At 39.7% G+C, this 21,106-nt stretch overlaps 2 protein-coding genes across 3 annotated transcripts; both read left to right on the top strand.

Annotated features, from left to right (window-relative positions):
* Window positions 1–2,312: 2,312 nt before the first annotated feature.
* On the top strand, window positions 2,313–6,427 carry LOC141428554 (sodium/potassium-transporting ATPase subunit alpha-4-like). The gene is made up of 2 exons (XM_074088558.1): window positions 2,313–2,595; window positions 3,439–6,427. The coding sequence occupies exons 1-2, from the start codon at window positions 2,396–2,398 to the stop codon at window positions 6,302–6,304; spliced, it is 3,066 nt and encodes a 1,021-aa protein (XP_073944659.1). The 5' UTR covers window positions 2,313–2,395; the 3' UTR covers window positions 6,305–6,427.
* A 1,109-nt stretch (window positions 6,428–7,536) lies between these two features.
* LOC141428904 (larval cuticle protein A2B-like) lies at window positions 7,537–20,937 on the top strand. 2 transcript variants are annotated; one of them, XM_074088958.1, is made up of 4 exons: window positions 7,537–7,672; window positions 19,068–19,196; window positions 19,554–19,787; window positions 20,429–20,937. In XM_074088958.1, the coding sequence occupies exons 1-4, from the start codon at window positions 7,664–7,666 to the stop codon at window positions 20,537–20,539; spliced, it is 483 nt and encodes a 160-aa protein (XP_073945059.1). In that variant the 5' UTR covers window positions 7,537–7,663; the 3' UTR covers window positions 20,540–20,937. The 2 variants fall into 2 exon arrangements, with proteins under 2 accessions (XP_073945059.1, XP_073945058.1); XM_074088957.1 differs by lacking the exon at window positions 7,537–7,672 and adding an exon at window positions 13,662–13,704.
* The last annotated feature ends 169 nt before the right edge of the window (window positions 20,938–21,106 follow it).

The following is a 21,106-nucleotide window of genomic DNA, read 5'->3' as shown; positions in this document are numbered from 1 at the left end:
ATTTTAGAAAATTCTGCTCGGTTTGTAATTCGAGTATAGGCACTTGTCTCACCGCCAGCGAGGAACGATTAGTGATCGACTATTTTCTCACTCAAGAAACGAATAATACGAGTAGATATTCGAGTAGATGCCGCGTCAGTAAAAGAGACATATAGTAATATGTAGTTCATCGCTGGCTGTTCATACCGCTGGCGAGAACTCTCCTCTCCATTTAAAAGTTGCAGCGATAAGAGCTATCAATAATAAAATATGCTCAGCGATGCTCGGTTGGCAGTCAGTACTCAACTCATGCAGACAACACTACGAGTAATCGCCCGTCACACCCAGTACTTACTCGCTTACTCAGTGACAAAACTAGCGGAGCTGCGCACGCCTCTCGCTACTCACCAACTAGTATCTACATAATTTGTAGCTCTACGCGCTGTTCGTTCATCGTTGGCGGTGGTACAAATATATTAGAAAATACAGCTCCAATTGATCTTGTGAACTATTTTGTAACTATGTAATGAGGGCTATCGTTTTTTGTCTCACTAGATGGCGCACTGTTGCGTGAGGTTTTTAAGTGTGGCTTTCAAAGTCTGTTATTACGGGCGTGAAAACAAAGTTTAGATTAAAATCATATTTAATACACCTTAAAACCGTACCATAACCTACACTAGCGCCTCTAGCGGCGAATTCATACGCGATAGCCCTCATTAGTTTGAGCTGTAGTTTTGTAGCAAGAAGTACACATATTTTTGTCAATTTAAAAGTTAGTTTCAAAAATCATTTCCGTGTCTATTTTGAAGGAGAAACATATTTTAGATGCACGTGAATTGCTGTTTCTGTGTGTGTGTATGTCCACTGTACTTTTATCAAATTTTCAGATTACATTTTCGTATTTCCAGACCCATAAGATGTTTATTGTGATATTACGAACAATTTACTGTATAATTGTTGTTAGCATTTTAAGTTATATGTATATTTGTTCCTAAATGATTTATTGTATGATAATGAAGTATTTACGCAAAGTTTAGTTTTAAGTCTCGCCAGTGTGTATTATAAGACGGTATATCAATCCAATATTTAAAAATTGTAAACAAAGACGTCATCAACCCAACCACTGACTATTGAAACCTAGAAACTATTGCAAAATAATTAATCTGTTCAGTAAATCGATTAATTTGACTATTCAAATTCGATTTATTTAGTACTTGAAAAAAGGCGAGGAATTTTGTTTTATTATTTACAACACTTGATTTGATTCCAAAGATTGTTTATTCAATTATAAAAGCAGTAACTATTTTTTAATTAAATAAAAATAGCTTATTCGATCGAGTAAAATGTCAAATTTTCCTCCATGTCTATGCTACTACAGCACGTGTTTTATTCAAGAAATAACGTCAGAGTTTGACGAAGATTTTTCAAATGAAAGTTAATTATTGAAATCAAGTGAATTTTGGTGAAACAAGTGATTATCTGATAAGACGTCTAGTTAAAAGAAACGAATTATATATGGATGTGTTATTGATTCGATCCAGTGGGTATTTATACAAGAATTTTGAAGAAATCGGTTTGTTTACACTTTTTATAAATTGGATTGATATACTGTATATAAAATTATGTTTACTTAACTTTTCTTCATTCAGGAATGGTGTGCCAAAGCATGAACTGTTATCTCGATTTATGCAATGCTGTCACTGAAAATACTAAAATTAAATAAATGCAATTATCGATTTATATCAAAAGCCTAAATAAATGTTGTATTATTATGTTATGTAAATTAAATCACATGCAAAATCACGTTAAATCTGAACCGTTAAGTATAAGGGTATTTTGTGTAATAAAATGTTTTCTAGAAGTTAAAGGACTTTAATTGGTGAATTCCTTTATCGTGGTGCGAAAATAATCCATACTAATATTGTAAATGCGTGTCTGCCTGTTACCATGAAATTTGGCTTAGAGATAGTTTGAGTCCAGGGGAAGGACATGGAGTATTTTTTACTTCGGAAAATTGCAAATTTCCCGCGGGATAGCGATACTTAAATGTTTTTTTCGCACACGGAGTCGCGAGCAAAAGCTAGTATTAGCTAAGTAGTAAGCTAGTAGGACTTATTTATTATATAACAACAACATAAATAACAAAAACACAGACGGCATCATAAGATATCAGGAACTTAACAAACAGAATTTTGATGCAAGGGATAAGTACTTCTGACTTGTGGCCTTTTCGTAAGACTTTAGTCTAATTTAGCCTATAAAGAAGTTAGAAGTCGTCTAAGTTTCCGATTCTGGTTCTATCAATGCTGTCACGTCAGACATTCCGTGTCACTCAAAAATATTTTTCACTGAAAGCTCCGCTACTAAATCGTCAGAAGTGGCAAGAATACTTGGATTTTGGGGGTTATAAAGAACAATGCCGGGCGGTCTGAACCCGCTGGCGGGGCGGCGCCGCTCCAGCGGCTCGATGGGCGGGCGCCGTCTCAGCGCAGCACACGCCATCCCCCACAGCAGCGTTGAGGAACTCAACGTGCTGAAGGAGGAAACCCACACCGGAGACCACTTTCTCACCCCCGCACAGCTCGAGGTCGTGTATCGGACCAACATCAATAACGGGTGGGTAACGGGTGGGGTCTATCTGTTAAGTCTGTATTTGTCAAGAACAGTAGCGGCGTTAGGGTAGGGCGCGGTGGGGTGACCGCCCAGGGCGCCGGACTTAAAGGGGCGCCCAGGCGCTCCTCAGGGTGTCCTCTCGCTCACTGAGCCAAGCCTACTGATACTTTCTAGAAAATTCCTAAAAGTTGGGGGCGCCGTGGAATTCTCACCCAGGGCACTGGAAGTGCTAAAACCGGCACTGGTCAAGAAGACATTTATTTTAACATGGACAGCGATGTTTGGAAATAATTCCGATCCGCATTGGCGATCCCTTAGTTCAAATAGTGAATTTACTGTGCTAAAATGTAGTTGTAGGTATTAAATACTTGTGAATATTTCATTAAATAACATTGTTAATCTGTTTAAAAAAAAACAAACACATTGTTGAGTTTCTTGCCGGATGGTTTTTAACAGAGGTTTTGCCGAACATTGATGATAACATCTATTTAGGTATCACAATTCTTTTTTTGGCAAAGTCGATACCCACGCATATTCTTAACATCGAACTTTACTCCCATCGTCACAATTATGTTTTTGAGGGGATCACCATCTACTTAAAGTAACGAAGACGTCGTGTTCCGGCGGTTCCGGGGCACCATTCCGCAGATGAATGCGACGTCGTCGGGGACGGTGACTAAACGGGGTCACGCCGTTTTGTCATCAAATTAATTAGTTTTAAATAAATTAATTATAAATATGTATGTTAGTCTGTAAGGTATTTATTGTATGGGCCAAGTTGCCCGAAATAAATGAATTTATTATTATTATTATTATTATTAAAGTACCTGTGATTATTATTTGCAGGTTATCTGAAACTCTCGCCAAAGAACTGCTTGAAGCTCACGGGCCGAACGCACTGAAGGAACTTAAAGGCACCAGCAAATGGAAGATCCTGCGCCATTACCTCTTCGGTTGGTTCCAGTGCGTGCTCTGGGTCGGCGCATTGCTCAACTTCGTCTGCTACTTCTGCGCTGATTTAATCGAATCCAACAAAGGTGGTCACACCAGCACAGAATATCTTTACTTGGGATGCGTCATCACCGCAACCATACTTGGCACCGGCTTCTTCGGATTTTACCAGGAGTACAAAAACATGTCTGTTATGAGTGGCTTTGAAAAAATGGTACCGCCTAATGCTATGGTCGTTCGGGACGGAGTAAAGCAAATGATACCAAATACTGACATCGTCATCGGTGACATAGTCGAGATGACTGGTGGGGAAGTAGTCCCGGCTGACGTGCGCATCTTATCATGCGCGAACTTCGCGACTGACATGTCCTCTCTCACAGGTGAATCAAAGCCCATCAAACATACGCCCGAATGTACACATCACAACAGCTTGGAATCAAAAAATATGGTGTTTTTTAGCTGTCCCATTGTGGAGGGGAGTGCAAGAGGCGTGGTGATTGCCACCGGGGAAATGACACAGCTAGGAAAAATAGCAGGTCTAGTTACCGGCTTAGAGAAGGAAGAGACGCCCATCGCAAAAGAAATAACCCATTTTATTAAAATTATTTGTGGGGTGGCATTCGTCTTTGGTTTTCTTTTTTTTCTGATGGTATATTTCGCCCAAAGGAGTTGGCTCACCGCGCTGCAGTACATGCTCGGTATAATTCTAGCTAACGTGCCCGAGGGGCTCATCGTCACTCTTACAGTTTGCATGACGCTCTCGGCCAATCAGTTGAAACAGAAGAACTGTCTCGCCAAAACTCTACAAGCTGTAGAAACGCTAGGCTCTACATCCTGCATCTGTTCGGATAAAACAGGAACATTAACGCAGAATCTTATGTCTGTATCACATCTGTTCTGGAATTATACAATATACGATAAAAACGATCACACACATGTTTCAGAACCTGTCTGCGCAGAATTAAGTTTAGCTGCGTCCCTCAACCTGAAGGCTGTTTTTACTCACGACACCATGCACTTGCCAATAGAAAAAAGAAAAATACTTGGGGACGCATCAGAGTCTGCTATTTTACGATACATGGAAGACACCCGCTCCGCAATTAAAACACAAGAGGAAAATCCGAAAGAAGCGGAGATACCCTTCAGCTCAGCCTATAAATATCAAGTCACAATTCACCGGATGAAAGCAACAAATAGTTATTATTTAATCATGAAAGGGGCTCCAGAAATAGTTTTAGAATATTGTGCATCTGTAATGACCGATGAAGGGAATCAGCCCATGACACCTCAGCTTAAGAGGGAACTCAAAGCCAATTTCATAAAACTTGCCAACATGGGGGAGCGGGTCATCGGCTACGCTGACTTGAAATTGCCCGTGGCTACATTTCCACCCGGGTTCAAGTTCGATACACAGAATCGAAATTTTCCACTGGAAGCCTTATCTTTTGTGGGTGCGTTATCCATGATCGATCCACCAAGAGTAGATATCGATAAATCTATAAAACTTTGCAGACAGGCCGGCATCAAGGTGATCATGGTAACGGGAGACCATCCGGTGACGGCGCTGGCCATCTCGCGTAAGTGCGGGACCATCACGCAGCCCACCGCTTACGACTATGCCTTCGAGCATCACATCGAGGTCACCGACGTGCCTCCGCATGTGCGCACACAGTTCAAGGCTGCTGTCATCACAGGCGAAGATCTAAGACACATGTCCGTTAACGATTTGAAGACTGCACTCAAGGCATACGATGAAATCACTTTCGCACGGACAAGTCCCCAGCAAAAGTTGTTTATTGTGGAGACATATCAATTATTAAAACACGTGGTCGCTGTCACTGGGGACGGCGTTAATGATTCGCCAGCTTTAAAGAAGGCAGACATTGGCATTGCGATGGGCATTACCGGCACTGAAGTGTCCAAGCAAGCCGCTGACATGATTTTGTTAGATGACAACTTCGCATCGATAGTGCTTGGTGTAGAAGAGGGACGAAGAATATTTGACAATCTGAAGAAGACTATCGCTTACACGCTGACTTCGAACACGCCTGAAATGTTACCTTTTGTTCTTTACGCGATTCTGGGAATGCCTTTGCCGCTCACGCTGATGCTAATTCTGGTGATCAACGTCGGGACGGATTTGCTACCGGCTATGAGCTTAGCGTATGAGACCTCAGAGGAAGACATTATGAGTTTGCCGCCTCGAAAGCCAACAGATCATCTAGTCAATAGAGTTTTAATATTCATGGCTTATTTCCAAGTCGGACTGATACAATTTTTTGGAGGAATGTATGCGTATTTTATTGTATTCGCGCAGGACGGGTTCTTCCCTTCAAGTCTACTTTTCGTTCGCAATGAATGGGAGGATCCCAAATTACCAGTGAGGGATACGCTTGGTCGTAACTGGTATTTCATAGATAGAAAGAAGGTGGAGAGACGGGCACAGACTGCTTATTTTGTGGCAGCTTGTATGACTCAGATATCGGACGTGATTATCTGCAAGACAAGAAGAATCTCTCTGTTGAAGAAGGGAATGCATAACTACGTACTCAACTTTAGTATTGCTGTTGACATTGTAGCGGCGCTGCTGGTTACCTACGTTCCTATGTGCAATGTGGTGTTCGGTACAGAGGCGCTCCCGTGGTATGATTTCGTCTTGGCCGTACCGTTTATGGTTTTAATGATTTTGGGAGACGAGCTCAGGCGCTACATCGTTAGAAACAATATTTCTGAATGGGTCGAAAAGGAAACTTATTATTAGGATAGCTGCTCAATGGTTTAATTTACTTATTGTACGTTGGTGTTATATGAGTTTTTAAGTTTTAATTTATGTTGAAGCAAAAGTGGATTGTTAAGTTCGAATAAACTTTAAATTGATTTTTAACTACGAGTTGTGACGATGTGTGACTTGGGCGGAATTAAGTTGAATCTGCTCAGTTTTTCGACTACAATAGGTAATGCTATAAGTACTAGAACTACACATGCCGCTAATCATATAAGGTAAACTATCCTCAGTATTTTTTTTTAGTCAGTTATTGGCAATCGTCAGGTAGTATTTGAAAGTTTTTGTAAATTTTATGCCGAGTTTTATGTGGAGAGCCGTGGTGGTCTAGTGGTTTGATCCAGATCCAGGGTCGCACCTCTGAGCTTTTCGAAATTCACGTGTAAAAGTTACATTTGAAATTTACCATTAGTTTTATTGTGAGGAAACCTAAACAAAACCTACGAGCAGTCAATGGTGTGTGTGAACTACATAGTTTGAAGTTTTCAATCCGCACTGGGCCCACGTGGGAACCCTTCACATTGTGAGAGGAGTCATGTGCCCAGCAGTGAGACGTATACCTATTGGCTTGGCTGGGTGATGGTGGTGATGATGATAGTGGGCCGCATTGTACAGTCAGCTACAAAAATAAAATAAACGTTTGAATTGCCAAAAATATGTATAGAGGACTTGATTGCCTGAATATTAAGTTCGTGTATACATATTTTATGCGCTTTGGCTGTATTCATATCTTTGTTGCTGACTGTACCTAATGAGTTCAGAACCCCAGTTTTTTTCTCAACTCACGTTAATCAGGCTATATAGCTATATATATTACTGCTATTGATCGATTCTGCACGTCTCCACACCATGACACGCGCGGCCGGTGGCACGGCGAGCATTTTCTCTGTCCATTGTACGGCTGCGATGGACGCCGCGCAGTGGTCTCCTGACAGCACACGCAATGAACAGATATAACGCTTGCCGCTCGCCGCACGCCGCAAGGTTTTGGTGGAGGTCAACATACGTCCTTCTTCTTTCATAAGCCCACTTTGGGAGGTTTGAATCCTGTGTCTTTCCAGATTTTAAAAAATAAATCTTTATTTTGTCTCTCAAAATGTGCTGCACTGCAGTAATTAAATTTAAGTAAGTATCCCGCTAAGTACACGGTCGTAAAGTTTTAATCAATGACCGATAACATATCACACGGCAAGTTCTCTCAGTGTGCGAAACTTGTCCTTGCAACATATAGGTCTATCAACAGAAGTAAACCTTCCATAGATACGGCACTGCTTAGTTACTTAGTGGTTGCTTATTAAACTGACTTTAAAAAGGAAGAGGTTATATATTCGTCTGTGTATGTTTAGAGTAAGTATATTACCTACAAGATTTCTGAACACTTAGGCTCACATTCCACCGCGAGTAGAGCAGACTCCGCGCATGGACACAGTTTAACTTACATCTTAATGAAAAAATAATTCATAGAAGTTCGGTGGAAGTAGGTCAAATACTGAGTAAGGAAAGAGGCGTGCCGGGAGAGGAAATAAGTCTTGGTTTCAAAACATGGTTCAAGAGCTATTGACGCTTTACTAGAGGACGGAAACGGTGCGCGAAGCTGACGGCAGATCTCCAGTAATGGAGAGCCATAAGGATGAAGAAAGTACTTGTATGCAGCCGATCCGTGTAAGTAAAAGTGAGTCCTTAAAGACGAAGTCGCACCCGTCGCTATTCTGTTTTATTATTAACGACATAAATTATTTATTTTTAAATCAACGAAACCAAACAATGTCATATAAAATTAAATTAAACATACGTCAAAATAAAAAATAAAACAAAATCAATTTAAACCTACGAATAAATAATGTCAGGAATTGTAACTGCGTTATAAAAATGGAAACTGTGTCCTAACTGTGTCCTGCGCTAAGGTGCGCATGCGCGTCATTTAATTTTGACTGACATTTATTTTGCAAGTTTAGTGAGCTCACGTCAAATTTTCGCATTTTTGATTTGTGCTCTAAATTATCATGCCAATGTGTGTTATAAAGTGGTTATTATTTGTTCGTAGATGTAAATAAATAAATAAATAAATATCACGGGACAATTCACACCAATTGACCTAGTCCCAAAGTAAGCTTAGCAAAGCTTGTGTTATGGGTACTAAGCGACGGATAATATAATTATATAGATAGATACATACTTAAATACATAGTAAACACACAAGACCCGAGAACAAACATTCGTATTTTTCATACAAATATCTGCCCCGACACGGGAATCGAACCCGGGGCCTCAAGCTTCGTAGTCAGGTTCTCTAACCACTAAGCCATCTGGTCTGGTCGTCTAGATTTAAACCTATAATAACACACAAAGTACAACCTAAGACCTAAACTAAAAAAAAGAAAGAAAATACATTTATTTAACGCCATAAAAACAAACATAGAACAAATACAAGACATACATGACGCGAACTACAAGCTAAAAACCACCATTCCGCGTCGTACCTACCCGGCTCCAAAGGGCCCATAATCAACTAAATTATGAACAGTGGCGTGTGATCTTTGATATTATATTTAATCAAAGATCACACGCCGTGTGACTTAGCAATCCCTCTTCGCGATGGTATGTAGTACATCCCCAACTATCTAGCCAATTAAGAATGATAAGTATTTACTGATAGAGAATCATTCGAGTAGATTCAAACATGTTGGCATTTTTGTTCAAGCCAGTATCGCATCTACACACTATCATCATCCTATTAAACTAGCCACTAATCTACTTGAAATATGTCTGGCGGTACACTGGGCGCGGCTAGATATGAATTTAAAATGCACGCACCATGTGGCCAGGTACCTACCTAGGTACCGGAATCGAGTGTGACCCACTTTGCGTGAATATGTTCCTAAGTATACAAAGTCCTTTACGTTGATACAGTTTTGACCAATGCCTTATTGTGAAATACTTGCTAGAATAGTTCGACTTGTTCTGCTGAGCTTTGAGATTTGAGTTAAGTTAGCATTTTAAAGCTTAATATTTTGCAAAAAGATCCCTAAATCGAAAAATTATCACAGCAAACCTGTACCTAATATCTTTCATGGACCTATCCAATGATACCCCACACTATGCGTTTCAGCATAAACTCCAATTCAATAGAATCTGACAATCCTGTAGACACTTCCAGCCTACTAATATAAACACCGGACTGCCTAAGGCTTTGTGATGTGACTATTATTCTTTTTTGATTACTTTTAGATGATAATTGCAACAACAGGGACATATATAATCAAGTGTGCCCACGATAGGTTGTCTTAAATATGTAGAAAATTGACAGATTCTATTGAATTGTACTTTAGGTTTCACACTAAGGAGAGGTATTCTAAAAAAATATTTAAATATTTATTTATTTATTTATTAAATGCAATTCACATGTCAATAAGTACAATATAGCACTAACATTATGAAACCCGGAAGGGCGCAGCATTTTTTTAAGAGAGAGAGTTTTCAAAACAATAAATTATCTTAGAACTAAATGTTAGTTGTGGCAAACCGCCCAGAAATAGGAGCCCGCGAAGCGGCGCTCCGTCGAATTGGTTTAAATTAAATATTAATATTTAGTCAAGGGTGAATTGATCCATAATGGTGTTACTACGGATAAATAAAATGAACCATAGTCACACCAGTCTAAAAAATTGGTGTGACTACGGATAGGTCATGCGATATGCGATATACCTACATATATCCATGCAAAATTATAGCTTCGTATCACTAACAGACTTTAAGCTAAGCCGCGAACAGAACATATCAGAGTTCCTTGTAGGAATATGGAACCCTAAAAATGACTTATGCTTTAAACCTGAGGTAAAATCTTAGGTGCTCATTATCATCATCTTCAGCCGGAAGAAGTCCACTGCTGAACCAAGGCCTTCCCCTTAGAACGCCTCAATAAGCGACAACTCGCCGTTTACATCCACCGTTTGCCCGCAACTATCACGATGTCGTCAGTCCATCTACTCGTAGTGGGAGACCTGACAACGCTGCGTTTACCGGTTCGTGGTTGCCGCTCGAGGACTTTTCTCCCCCAACGGTGTTACCCAGCAAACCGCAGATAATAATATTTGATTAACCCGAATGGTACTAACACTATTAACGAAATGAACTACCATAAACGATCGTGTGAGCGGCCTTCCTTGCACGGTCGAGACCAATTAAAAGACATTAGCCGATATTCAGCCTCGCTAGGCATTTCGCTTATCCTAGACCTGACAGCGCTGATATATTTTAGAGCATACAATATCATGTATTTATTACTATATGTGACTGCTTTGGTTAACAAATCTGTTATACATTCCGCCCTTTCCGTTGTCCCGAGGTGTGGTCTATTGAATTCTAGTTTGTGAATGTAGTTCGGTGCAACATTAGTTGCATTGCACACATAACATATGAGTAGGTACCTAAATATGTCGTTGGTTTCGTTTCATCACCAAGTTTGATTTTAATATTGATTAGCGTCTAGGTATATAGCGTATGATGAATGACTGCAACTGGTAGGTTAAGCCTTTCCTCTAGTAATGAGCTGTGGAAATGCACTGGAGAAATACTTAATTGACTTATTAATAGGTCCAAAGTGGCAATTAGTAATTTTGTGAGTTATTTTTTTATTAATACCTAGCTTAGGACAGGTTAGGTTTTCAAGTAGGTAGTTTCTTTGTTTAAGTAGCCTAGCTACTGCCTATGGTACCTACTTAAATTATGTAACGTAATGTTCTGTGGAGTTAGAGCCAAAATACATATAAGACTGCGCATCTGTGAGGCTTATACACAATCCCACGAACTCAGATACACGCTCGAAAAAGCGAAATTGTCTTCAACAGGGGCGTATTTACGCTAGGGCTAGTGGGCATGGTCCAGGGCGGCAGGCTGCGACTCCTCGCATAACCACCCTGGCGAAGTCACCAATGGCAGGTATTATTTGCAAGCTTTCTTTAGCTTGCCCTGTTTGCTATTTATCTTGGAAGCTAAATTTGACCCACTTCCAGTCGTCGGATTGAATTTAAATTTGGCATACTTATGTAAATTGGTTACAATACAAAATAGGTATGAATCTAAATGTAAAATATGGTGATAAATTGATACGTGAAGCATGAATTGAACTCTTCAACGGTTAATGGCGTCGACTTGAAAGAAAAAAATTATAACAGAAACTTATTTCTTAAATGAAATATGTACTTTATTGTTACTTGATAGGGCGGCAAAGACAACTGGCCCGTGACGCCAAATCTTACCGGTCGTATCGTACCTAGTTCCCATGCAGGCCCAGTGCGATTCAGAATTTCACACACACCATTGAATTACTTCGCATTCTTGTGTGCAGGCTTCCTCACGATACTTTCCTTCAAGGTTAAGCTCGTGGTAAATTTCATGTCATTTCGCACATTAATTTCGAAAACTTAAGTTCTGCTTGAGAGGCCATAGGTCAAACCACTATGCGGCTTTTTTAGCTCGATGCAGTGAACCAACTAAAAATAATGCTTTTCAAAGCTTATTCCCAGTTGTTCTATGCGTGTGAGTCAGCTTTACGCAGTGGGGCATTGCGTAGACGAAGTAGTTTGTTACAAATTGGCCGTAGATTTCGTAAAAAAAATGACACCAGAAAATTGAGGCGGTTAAACGTTGGAATGAAGCGTAAATTTTGTAGATTTGTTAGAGTTCATGTATTTGTACCAGTTAACTAAAAAAATATATATGTATCAGAATATTTGGCCATTTTTACAGAAAGAGCGTGGTAGAGCATAGAGGTAGCGCGAGATTAGGTACTTCGTCGTACTTATTTAATACGTCCACGAAATGCATTAGTGTTACTGTGAACTGCACCCTCATAGAAGTTCATATACAATGTGTCTCTACTCAGGCAATAACCGAAATCCCAAGTAGAGCTCTTTCTCAGCAATCTTCTAATGTAAATTATTTGATTAGATGCATATTAAAAAGGTATTTTCCGAAGTATTAGGTAAATCATAAATCAGTCATTTCTCCGTAAGTATTGTGGTGTTCGGTATTAAGGCTTTGTACATAGGTTAAAAATAGTACCATAATAAATACATTCTTTTCATCTTTGTGTGGAGGGTAGAGGCACATTGTCTTCATATCTGGGTAAACCAAAATTTTAGTGTAGCTTGTCGCCATTGTAACGTGTGATGTCTCCCGAGCTACTTATTAAATTTGTTTGTCTTTACCCAACTGCGAAGAAAGAGGGTTATGTGTTTGACGCGTATGTATGTATGTATACCCGACTGCGAAGAAGGAGGGTTATGTGTTTGACGCGTATGTATGTATGTAAGTATGTATGTATGTCTATTCCTATGTCCTCTCGTAACTACTTAACGGATGAACCGATTTTCATAAACGATACGTCATTGGATTCGTCTTGATGACGCGAGTAACAGGGTACATGAAATTATTGAAAAATCAAAATGGCGGTTTTTTGGCGCCAAACTGTAAGTTTTCAGAAAAAAAAATTATTCAAATCTATTGAGTAGGGTAATAACAAGCCCATTCTAAATATATATAGGTTATAATAGTTTAAATCTACCATTTCAAAGTACTATTAAAAAAGTGTGAAATAAACAATAAATTTAAATAAAAATAAAATAAACCCCGACTGCCTTAAAAATTACTAAAAAGAAGAAAACAAGTCTAGTGGGCTAGAACTTTGTTAAGTAGCTAACTCAAAGTTCAACAGTCGGGACTCATTTAAATCGTGACGCTCAAAAATTTTTACCTAATGGGTCCCGACTGTTGAACTTTAAGTTAGCTACTTAACAAAGTTCTAGCCCACTAGACTTGTTTTCTTCTTTTAGTATTTTTTAAGGCAGTCGGGTTTTTTGATTTTTTATTTAAATTTATTAGTTAGCAGTTGTGACAGTTTTAATGTAATTCCTTCTAGGCTCATCTCCTAAGCATACTCTATTAGCATATTAGCACTTTCTTAGAAAAGTATTGCAATGTATAATATTATAAATATTTAATTGCAAATATTTTTCTAAGAAAGTGTATCACAGATGTCTCCTAAGTTACGGACAGAATAACATACAATTAACAATTGATTGACCCATCTAAGAATTACAATGTTGACGAAGTTGATTTCCAATCTTTAGGGCCTTATACATATTAGAAGGTTGGCTTACTTAGGTACTTTTGTTGGGGCCCTATAACTTTCTTTGTAAGCGTTTTAATTATAGAGAATTTAGACACTTTATCACCGCAAGTGTCTCGTTACCGTGCGTGGGGTTGCGAAATGTGTATCAAGTGCACTCCTGCGCAGCCTTTATATAGCATGCGTGGCCCAGGACCCGGCACACGTGTTCTCTACCTCTCGGCGCCCGCACGCAGTCATGATCGCTAAGGTAGGTACATGGTTTAATAGGTTGTATAACTGGCTAATCAAAATGTTTAAATTTTTATTCTTTACTATACATTGTATTCTATCTGATGTACGTATGTCACTTCAATAAACAAAGTCAAATACAACATTCGTTATCAGCACGAAACTCTATATTTAACTGAGTATTACTTATAAAAACTATATATTCTTTATAAAAAGTGAATCTACTATTTTTCCAGTATGTGCGTTTATAAATTATGAAATCTGTGAAAATTTTCAATAGTTCACGAAGATATTTTCATACTATTTTTGTTGTGACATCGAACAGCTGTGCGTATAAATATGGCAAATAATTCGATTTCTGCCATAAAACCACTCAAACAGAGACGGTTATTCCGTATGGAAATTCAAAATGCGTATGTACCTTATGCATGAAGAGTTATGGGAGACGATCATCGGATATTCTGCTGATAGTAAATTCCTACTGAGATAAAATCACGTAACGATCAGAAGGCGTTATCGAAAATATGTCTCACTTTAGATGGTATGGCAATAACTCATGTAAGGTCATGCAAAACAGCCAAGGAAGCTTGGGATGCTCTTTCGTCCGCTTACGAGGACAAAGGTTTAGGGCGACGTATAAGCCTCGAACGGAAACTCTACAGGTACTGTCTTGATGATTTTGATTCCAATATAGAGACGTACATAAATGCTGTCATGTCAACTGTGCAAGATTTAGCCGACATTGGCAAAATTATGGAAGATGCTTCAATAGCTGCGATTCTTCTTGGAGGTTTAAGTCCTCAATATGCACCTTTAGTAATGGCTTTGGAAAATTCCAACATAGACATTACAGTGGATTTAATTAAGACCAAATTATTGAATGAATTGAATAAACCAGCTATAGATAACCCAGGTACTGCTCTTCGTACACGAATGAACCAGAACAAACCTTCTACATCCAAACCGAAGAAACCTATTGTGTGTTACGACTGCATGGAGCCAGGACATAAGCGTCCAGATTGTCCCCATAAAAAGGACAAGAAGAAGAGACCCGTAAATCACAAAAATTCTCTATGTGCACTGAATGTCAATGACGGATTAGAGCGTGATAAATGGTTTATTGATTCTGGAGCTTCAGCACACATGACGTCACGAGCGGATTGGATGAATAATGTGAGAAGTTCGTCTATTGGGACTGTAACCATTGCAAATGGAGATGTACTGCCCAGTAAAGGCATTGGAGATATTTCTATCACCACTTGCGGTCAGAATACTAATATAAAGAAGATTACTGATGTAGTTCATGTACCGAACTTGAATTCTAATCTTATTTCAGTGAAGAAGGCAGTAGATAAAGGTTTTAACGTAGTTTTTGATAGAACTGGTTGTATTTTTATGATTCTGATGCTTTTTCTTGTACAGGTGATGTAATTTTACATGGTTCTATATGTGGTGGACTGTATTCTTTAGACTGTACGGTCAACCCAACGACTCAATTATCTGCTTTTGAGACCCACTCTGATGTTTCTAGCTTCAAGCTCTGGCATAGACGACTAGGTCATTTATGTCGCATCGGAATGGATCAACTGAGGAAGGGACACGCAGTGGGCGTGGACTACTCAGAAGTCGATAAGGAACCATGTATCCCCTGCATTGAAGGTAAGCAGAATAGGAAACCCTTTAAGAAAGTTTCACATAAAAGATCAACTTCTGTTCTGGAACTTATTCATTCAGATATTTGTGGACCCTTGCCTGAAACTTCATTTCAAGGCAATAAGTATATTTTTTTTTTATAGATGATTTTTCTCGTATGACTTTTGTATTCTTTATTCCTTCAAAAGCGGAAGTAAAGAACAAGTTTCGTATTTTCCAGTCCACAGTAGAGCGGGAAACAGGAGCAAAGATTAAGATATTGAAGAGCGATAATGGAAAAGAATATGTTAATGCTGAATTTTCGAGATATTTACAAAATGAAGGAATTCAACACCAAACAACAGTTCCCTACAGTCCTCAGCAAAATTCTATTGCAGAAAGAACAAATCGCTCAATTTTGGAGAAAGTAAGATCAATGCTTTCTGATAGTTCCCTTTCTCCAGCTTATTGGCAAGATGCTGCAGAGATGGCTGTATATCTTAAAAATAGGTCTCCTCACCGTGCTCTCAATGGGAAGACGGCGTACGAGAAATGGTATGCTAAAATACCAAATCTTTCTCATCTGCGTGTTTTTGGATGCAGAGCATTCATCCATGTCCCTGAATGTAATCGGAAGAAATTGGACATGAAAGCATCCGAGCATATTTTCGTTGGATATTCAGAAGATCCAAGAAGTTATTATTTCAGAGATATTAGATATCCCAGAAGACTTGTGAAAAGCAGAGATGTTACTTTCTTTGAATGTGATTTTCAAGATTTGAAAGTAAAGACAACTTGTAAGTCTGATAATAATTTAACTGAATCAGCAGTTGTACCTCTATTGCTTAGTTCGCAAGTAAACTCGTCAAATAGTTCAGATAGTCGAACACCTGTCACAAGCGCTGTCATCGAAAATGAACAGATTCAACCTGATATTGTAGATATTATATCAGAAGATGTTCAGTCTGATATTAATGTCGTGGAACAGTGGCATAACGCTGTTACTCCAAATGTGTCAGTTCAACCTGTTATTGCATCTTCATCAGAAGAAACTGAATCTAATACTGATTTTGTAGAACCAAGGTACAATTTGAGACCCAGAAAACCTAATTCTGCTGCCAATTGTGTATGCATGCAAACTTCATCCCCTCAGCTGATGGATGAACCTACAACTTATACACAGGCTGTGAACGCAGAAGATAGTGATAAATGGTATCAAGCTATGCAAGATGAATATCAGTCACTGCTTGAGAAACAAACTTGGGTTCTCGTTGATAGACCAGATAAGAAAGTCATACCTTGCAAATGGATCTACAAGCTGAAGAAAAATGCGCATGGTGACGTAATTAAATATAAAGCCAGACTTGTCGCGAAAGGATTTAATCAAGTTTATGGTATTGACTACTTGGAAACTTTCTCTCCAGTCGTCGAAATTCTTCTTTACGCATGTTGTTCGCATTGGCTGCGGAAGAGGGAATGAAAATGCACCATTTAGACGTTGACACGGCATTTTTAAACGGATTTTTAGAGGAAGAAGTATATATGAGTCAGCCGGAAGGATTTATAAAACCTGGTCAAGAAGATAAAGTATGTTTACTGAAACGATCGCTTTATGGCCTCAAACAGGCTTCACGAGCATGGTATAAAAAGTTGACCGAAATTTTACAATGCATAGGTTTTAACCAAACTCCTTCGGAAGCATGTATTTATACTAAAAAGTTTGGTAACGAGTTAATAATACTCGCTTTCCATGTCGATGACATTGTCATTTTGTACAAAGAAAATAAAACGCTAAATACTGTCATATCTGACTTGCGGAATCATTTTAGTCTGAAAGTGATTGGCAAACTCAGTTATTACTTAGGTTTAAATATACATTACAAACCTAATGAGATTAAAATATCTCAAGAAAGTTACATTCGTGATTTGCTACAAAAGTTTCACATGATGGACTGTAAGAGCGTGCCTACGCCGTTGGAAACTAAAAAGTTTCTGCCGAGTGAGAAGAATGTAAGTGAATCTTCATTATCCTATCCGTATCAGCAATTGATAGGCTCACTCAATTTTCTGGCCGTTAATACTCGTCCAGACATTGCTTTTGCTACATCATATTTGAGTCAATTCAATACTAAATATGATAAAAGTCATTGGAAGGCGGCAAAACGTGTATTACAATATTTGAAAGGCACTATGGATTTGGGCATTACTTACAGGAAAGACGGTGGATGTCTAATTGGCTACGCGGATGCAGATTGGGCCAATTGTCCTATGGATCGTCGTTCATACACCGGATTCTATTTTTCTATGGCCGGAGGAGCCATTTCATGGAAAGTAAGAAGCAAACCACCATTGCCCTGTCGTCCAGCGAAGCGGAATATATGAGTTTGTCCAGTGCGGGTAGAGAGGCTGAATTTCTGAGGCGATTGATGTGTGAACTTACTGGTATGTCAACTGTTATTACTATTTATAATGATTCACAGTCTGCCCAGAAGTTGGCATTGAATGGTTCACCCACAACAGAACCAAGCATATAGACACAAGATTTCATTATATACGAGATTTATTATCTAACAATATTGTTAATGTCGTATATATCAATACTTTGGAGATGTGGGCTGATGTACTAACTAAGCCATTGGCTCGTATCAAGCATCAGAATTGTATAAAAGGAATAGGTTTATGTTTATAATCTTGTTTTGATTACGGGGAGTATGTTGTATAACTGGCTAATCAAAATGTTTAAATTTCTTATTCTTTACTATACATTGTATTCTATCTGATGTACGTATGTCACTTCAATAAACAAAGTCAAATACAACAAATAGGCTAATAAGAGACCTTTCCACTAGGTACTCATTGATAAGTTTTATGCGGTCGATTATGTGATGCCGTCCTCTGTTTATTCGCACAAAACAACAGGGACAGCACCACACATATCTGTCACATAAAATTTATTAATGAGACTTGAAACAGTTCTTAATTGGCTTAAAAAAATCTAGTTAGTCCGTCAGTTAGATTATCAGAAAATATTGGACGTTTTTTTTCTTTTGTCAATAAAATAATAATGATAAAGCTCTAGCCAGTTACAGTTTGATTAATTCGAGTTAACACTTGACAGATGGGCGTGCCTTCAGTCAATTTTCAACTTTGACGTCATACAAATAAAGCCATTTTTAGTATACCGCTACCCACGTTTACAGATTATGTAACTATTTTATTTGTATGACCTCAAAGTTGAAAATTGACTGAAGGCACGCCCATCTGTCAAGTGTTAACTCCAAGTAATCGTACTGTAAAAAGTTCACGGCGTGACGTCATAGGCCCTCACTCCCGAACTTTGACGCGCTTTCTTTGTTTGGTTGACAAAAGAAAAAAATACTTGTCCAATATTTTCTGAAAAAGAATAATGTTTTTGAGAACATGGTTATAATTAACGATTGCCTAAATTTTTGTGGTAGGTAGCACGATGACTGTTTTTGTTTTATTTTTTTGGGGATGGCGTCCGCGGACCGGGAGACGAGCTATCGGTAGGCCTGCAACAAGATGGAGCGACGACCTGGTTAAGATCGCGGGATGGCGGTGGATGCGGAAAGCACAAGACCGGTCTGAGTGGAGAGCCTTGGGGGAGGCCTATGTCCAGCAGTGGACGTCTTTCGGCTGACATGATGATGATGATGATGACTGTTTTATTAAATAAGTATTGTACTAGTAAATAAACGGATAAATATAATAAATTGTATTGTTTTACAGTTGTTAGTGTTGTTGTGCGCGCTGGCGGCGGCGGCGGCGGTGCCGGTGTACGCGCCGGCCGTGCCCGCTTACGCGCCCGCGCTCACCGCGCACGCTTATGCGCCCGTCGCGCACGCCGTCGCGGCGCCCGTAAGTTAGACAGTGTTAACCCATTCAGTGCTATTGACGCCTATCGACGTCTTGGAGGGCCCTAATATAATACCGCAGACGCCGATGGGCGTCCAATTCAGCTTTATTTTCCCACGCGGGACCAGTGCGGATTGGGAACTTCACACACACAATCGAATTCCTTCTCAGGTGTGTGCAGGTTTCCTCACGATGTTTTCCTTCACCGCAAAGCTCATGATAAATTCGCACATAAATTCCGAAAAACTCAGAGGTTCGAACCCAAATCGAATCCACGACCCTCTGCTCGAGAGACCATATACGTCAAACAACTAGGCCACCACCACGGTTTTTCCTATATTTTTTGAATCCTCACCGTAGGTGATCCGCGCCGAGCCGGTGGACCCGAACCCCGCTTACAGCTTCTCGTACGGCGTGGCGGACCCCGCCACCGGCGACCAGAAGAACGCGGCGGAGACGCTGCAGAACGGCGTCGTGCACGGCTCCTACAGCCTGGTGGAGCCCGACGGCCACGTGCGCCGCGTCACCTACACCGCCGACAACGTCAACGGGTTCAACGCGGTCGTTGAGAGGACCGGCGCCGCGGCCCACGCGGTAACTCCGCCCTTATCGTAACTTAACACCTTCCCTGACCGGGTGCCCCCCAATGTGGGGTCATGAAGATTTTAAAGAATGTTTTTTTCATCATTTGGCAAGGAAATTACCAGCCGCACTACCAGTAGTGTCGTTTACAATCTACTATTTACAAATTAACGACAGTACCAAACCTAAGTATTTTGGATTTCAGAGTATTACTCAGGTGCATCCACAATGGATTCACAACTTCAAACTGTCCCCAAAGTAGCACACTAGGACATGAGACTTTGTGAAATCATTTTGTATGGGGATAGTTAACGTGTTAACCCTATTCCAGGCCCAGCCGATTTAGATACGCTATACGCTACAACAATATGCCTCCTAATTGGTCCTCATGTAATGTGGTGGACACCACAATAAAGAAACCTCTCTGCAGGGAGCTGTTCTGTACTTTTATTGTTTACCTACCTAAAAAAATGTATATGAAATCGATGCATACCTACTATATTTTTAGCAATTTCATCTATTTGCCTGGAAAATAATTAAATAAATTCAAACTACAATTTCACTTGCACAAATTCTTATACCTACTTCTGAAGTATTTAATATCTCAGCTAGAGTACCTAGCACATTATCCTTCAATAAACATTTTGTTGCAGGCTCCAGTTGCAGTAGCGCACGCACCCATCGCCGTGGCGCCCGCGCCCGTAGCCGTGGCCGCGCCCGTCGCCAAGCTGACGCTGCCCGGCATCGCCCACCCCTGGGGATAAACCGACCCCTGACCCCCAACCCACGACCCCGCATTGCTGACCAACAAACACCACACTAGTTATAGGACACGGGACGAAACAGTCTTTGAAAGCTTGACAAAGTTAAAGCAAGGTTAGTCTGTGATATTGAGATGGCGCGCGAAACGCTTAAAAGGTATTTTGTGTGAGCGAGCACAAAATAGGATGTGTAAAGGTTGTCGGTTAGGTTAAAAGTATTATTTGGTGGTTGTCGTTCAGCAATGCGACCCATAACTTCGACTGCGGATCAAATGACACGTGGAATGTTTATTTATTTCGAACTGCTTTGACTGTTGCCTACGAACTTGATCTTGACGCGTTTACAGACATGTAAATATAATGTACCTTTAGTTACTAAATAAATGCAATTTTTGCAGTAACTTTTTGGAATTTTTATTTAGTTAAGGAAAACGTTCGTTCGGAAAACGCTCAGAACGACATTGACCAATCAAAGTGAATCATTCGAGGAAAATCTGTACCGTCAAGTTTGAATGATCCAGCAGCTCTACCTTAGGAAGTGGTAACGAGTCGAGCCCAATTTATAATCTT

The sequence above is a fragment of the Choristoneura fumiferana genome, chromosome 6, assembly GCF_025370935.1.
Source record: "Choristoneura fumiferana chromosome 6, NRCan_CFum_1, whole genome shotgun sequence".
NCBI classification, from domain to species: Eukaryota; Metazoa; Arthropoda; class Insecta; order Lepidoptera; family Tortricidae; genus Choristoneura; species Choristoneura fumiferana.
The sequence above is the reverse complement of the archived record's forward strand: the minus strand, read 5'-3'. Positions and strand labels throughout refer to the sequence as shown.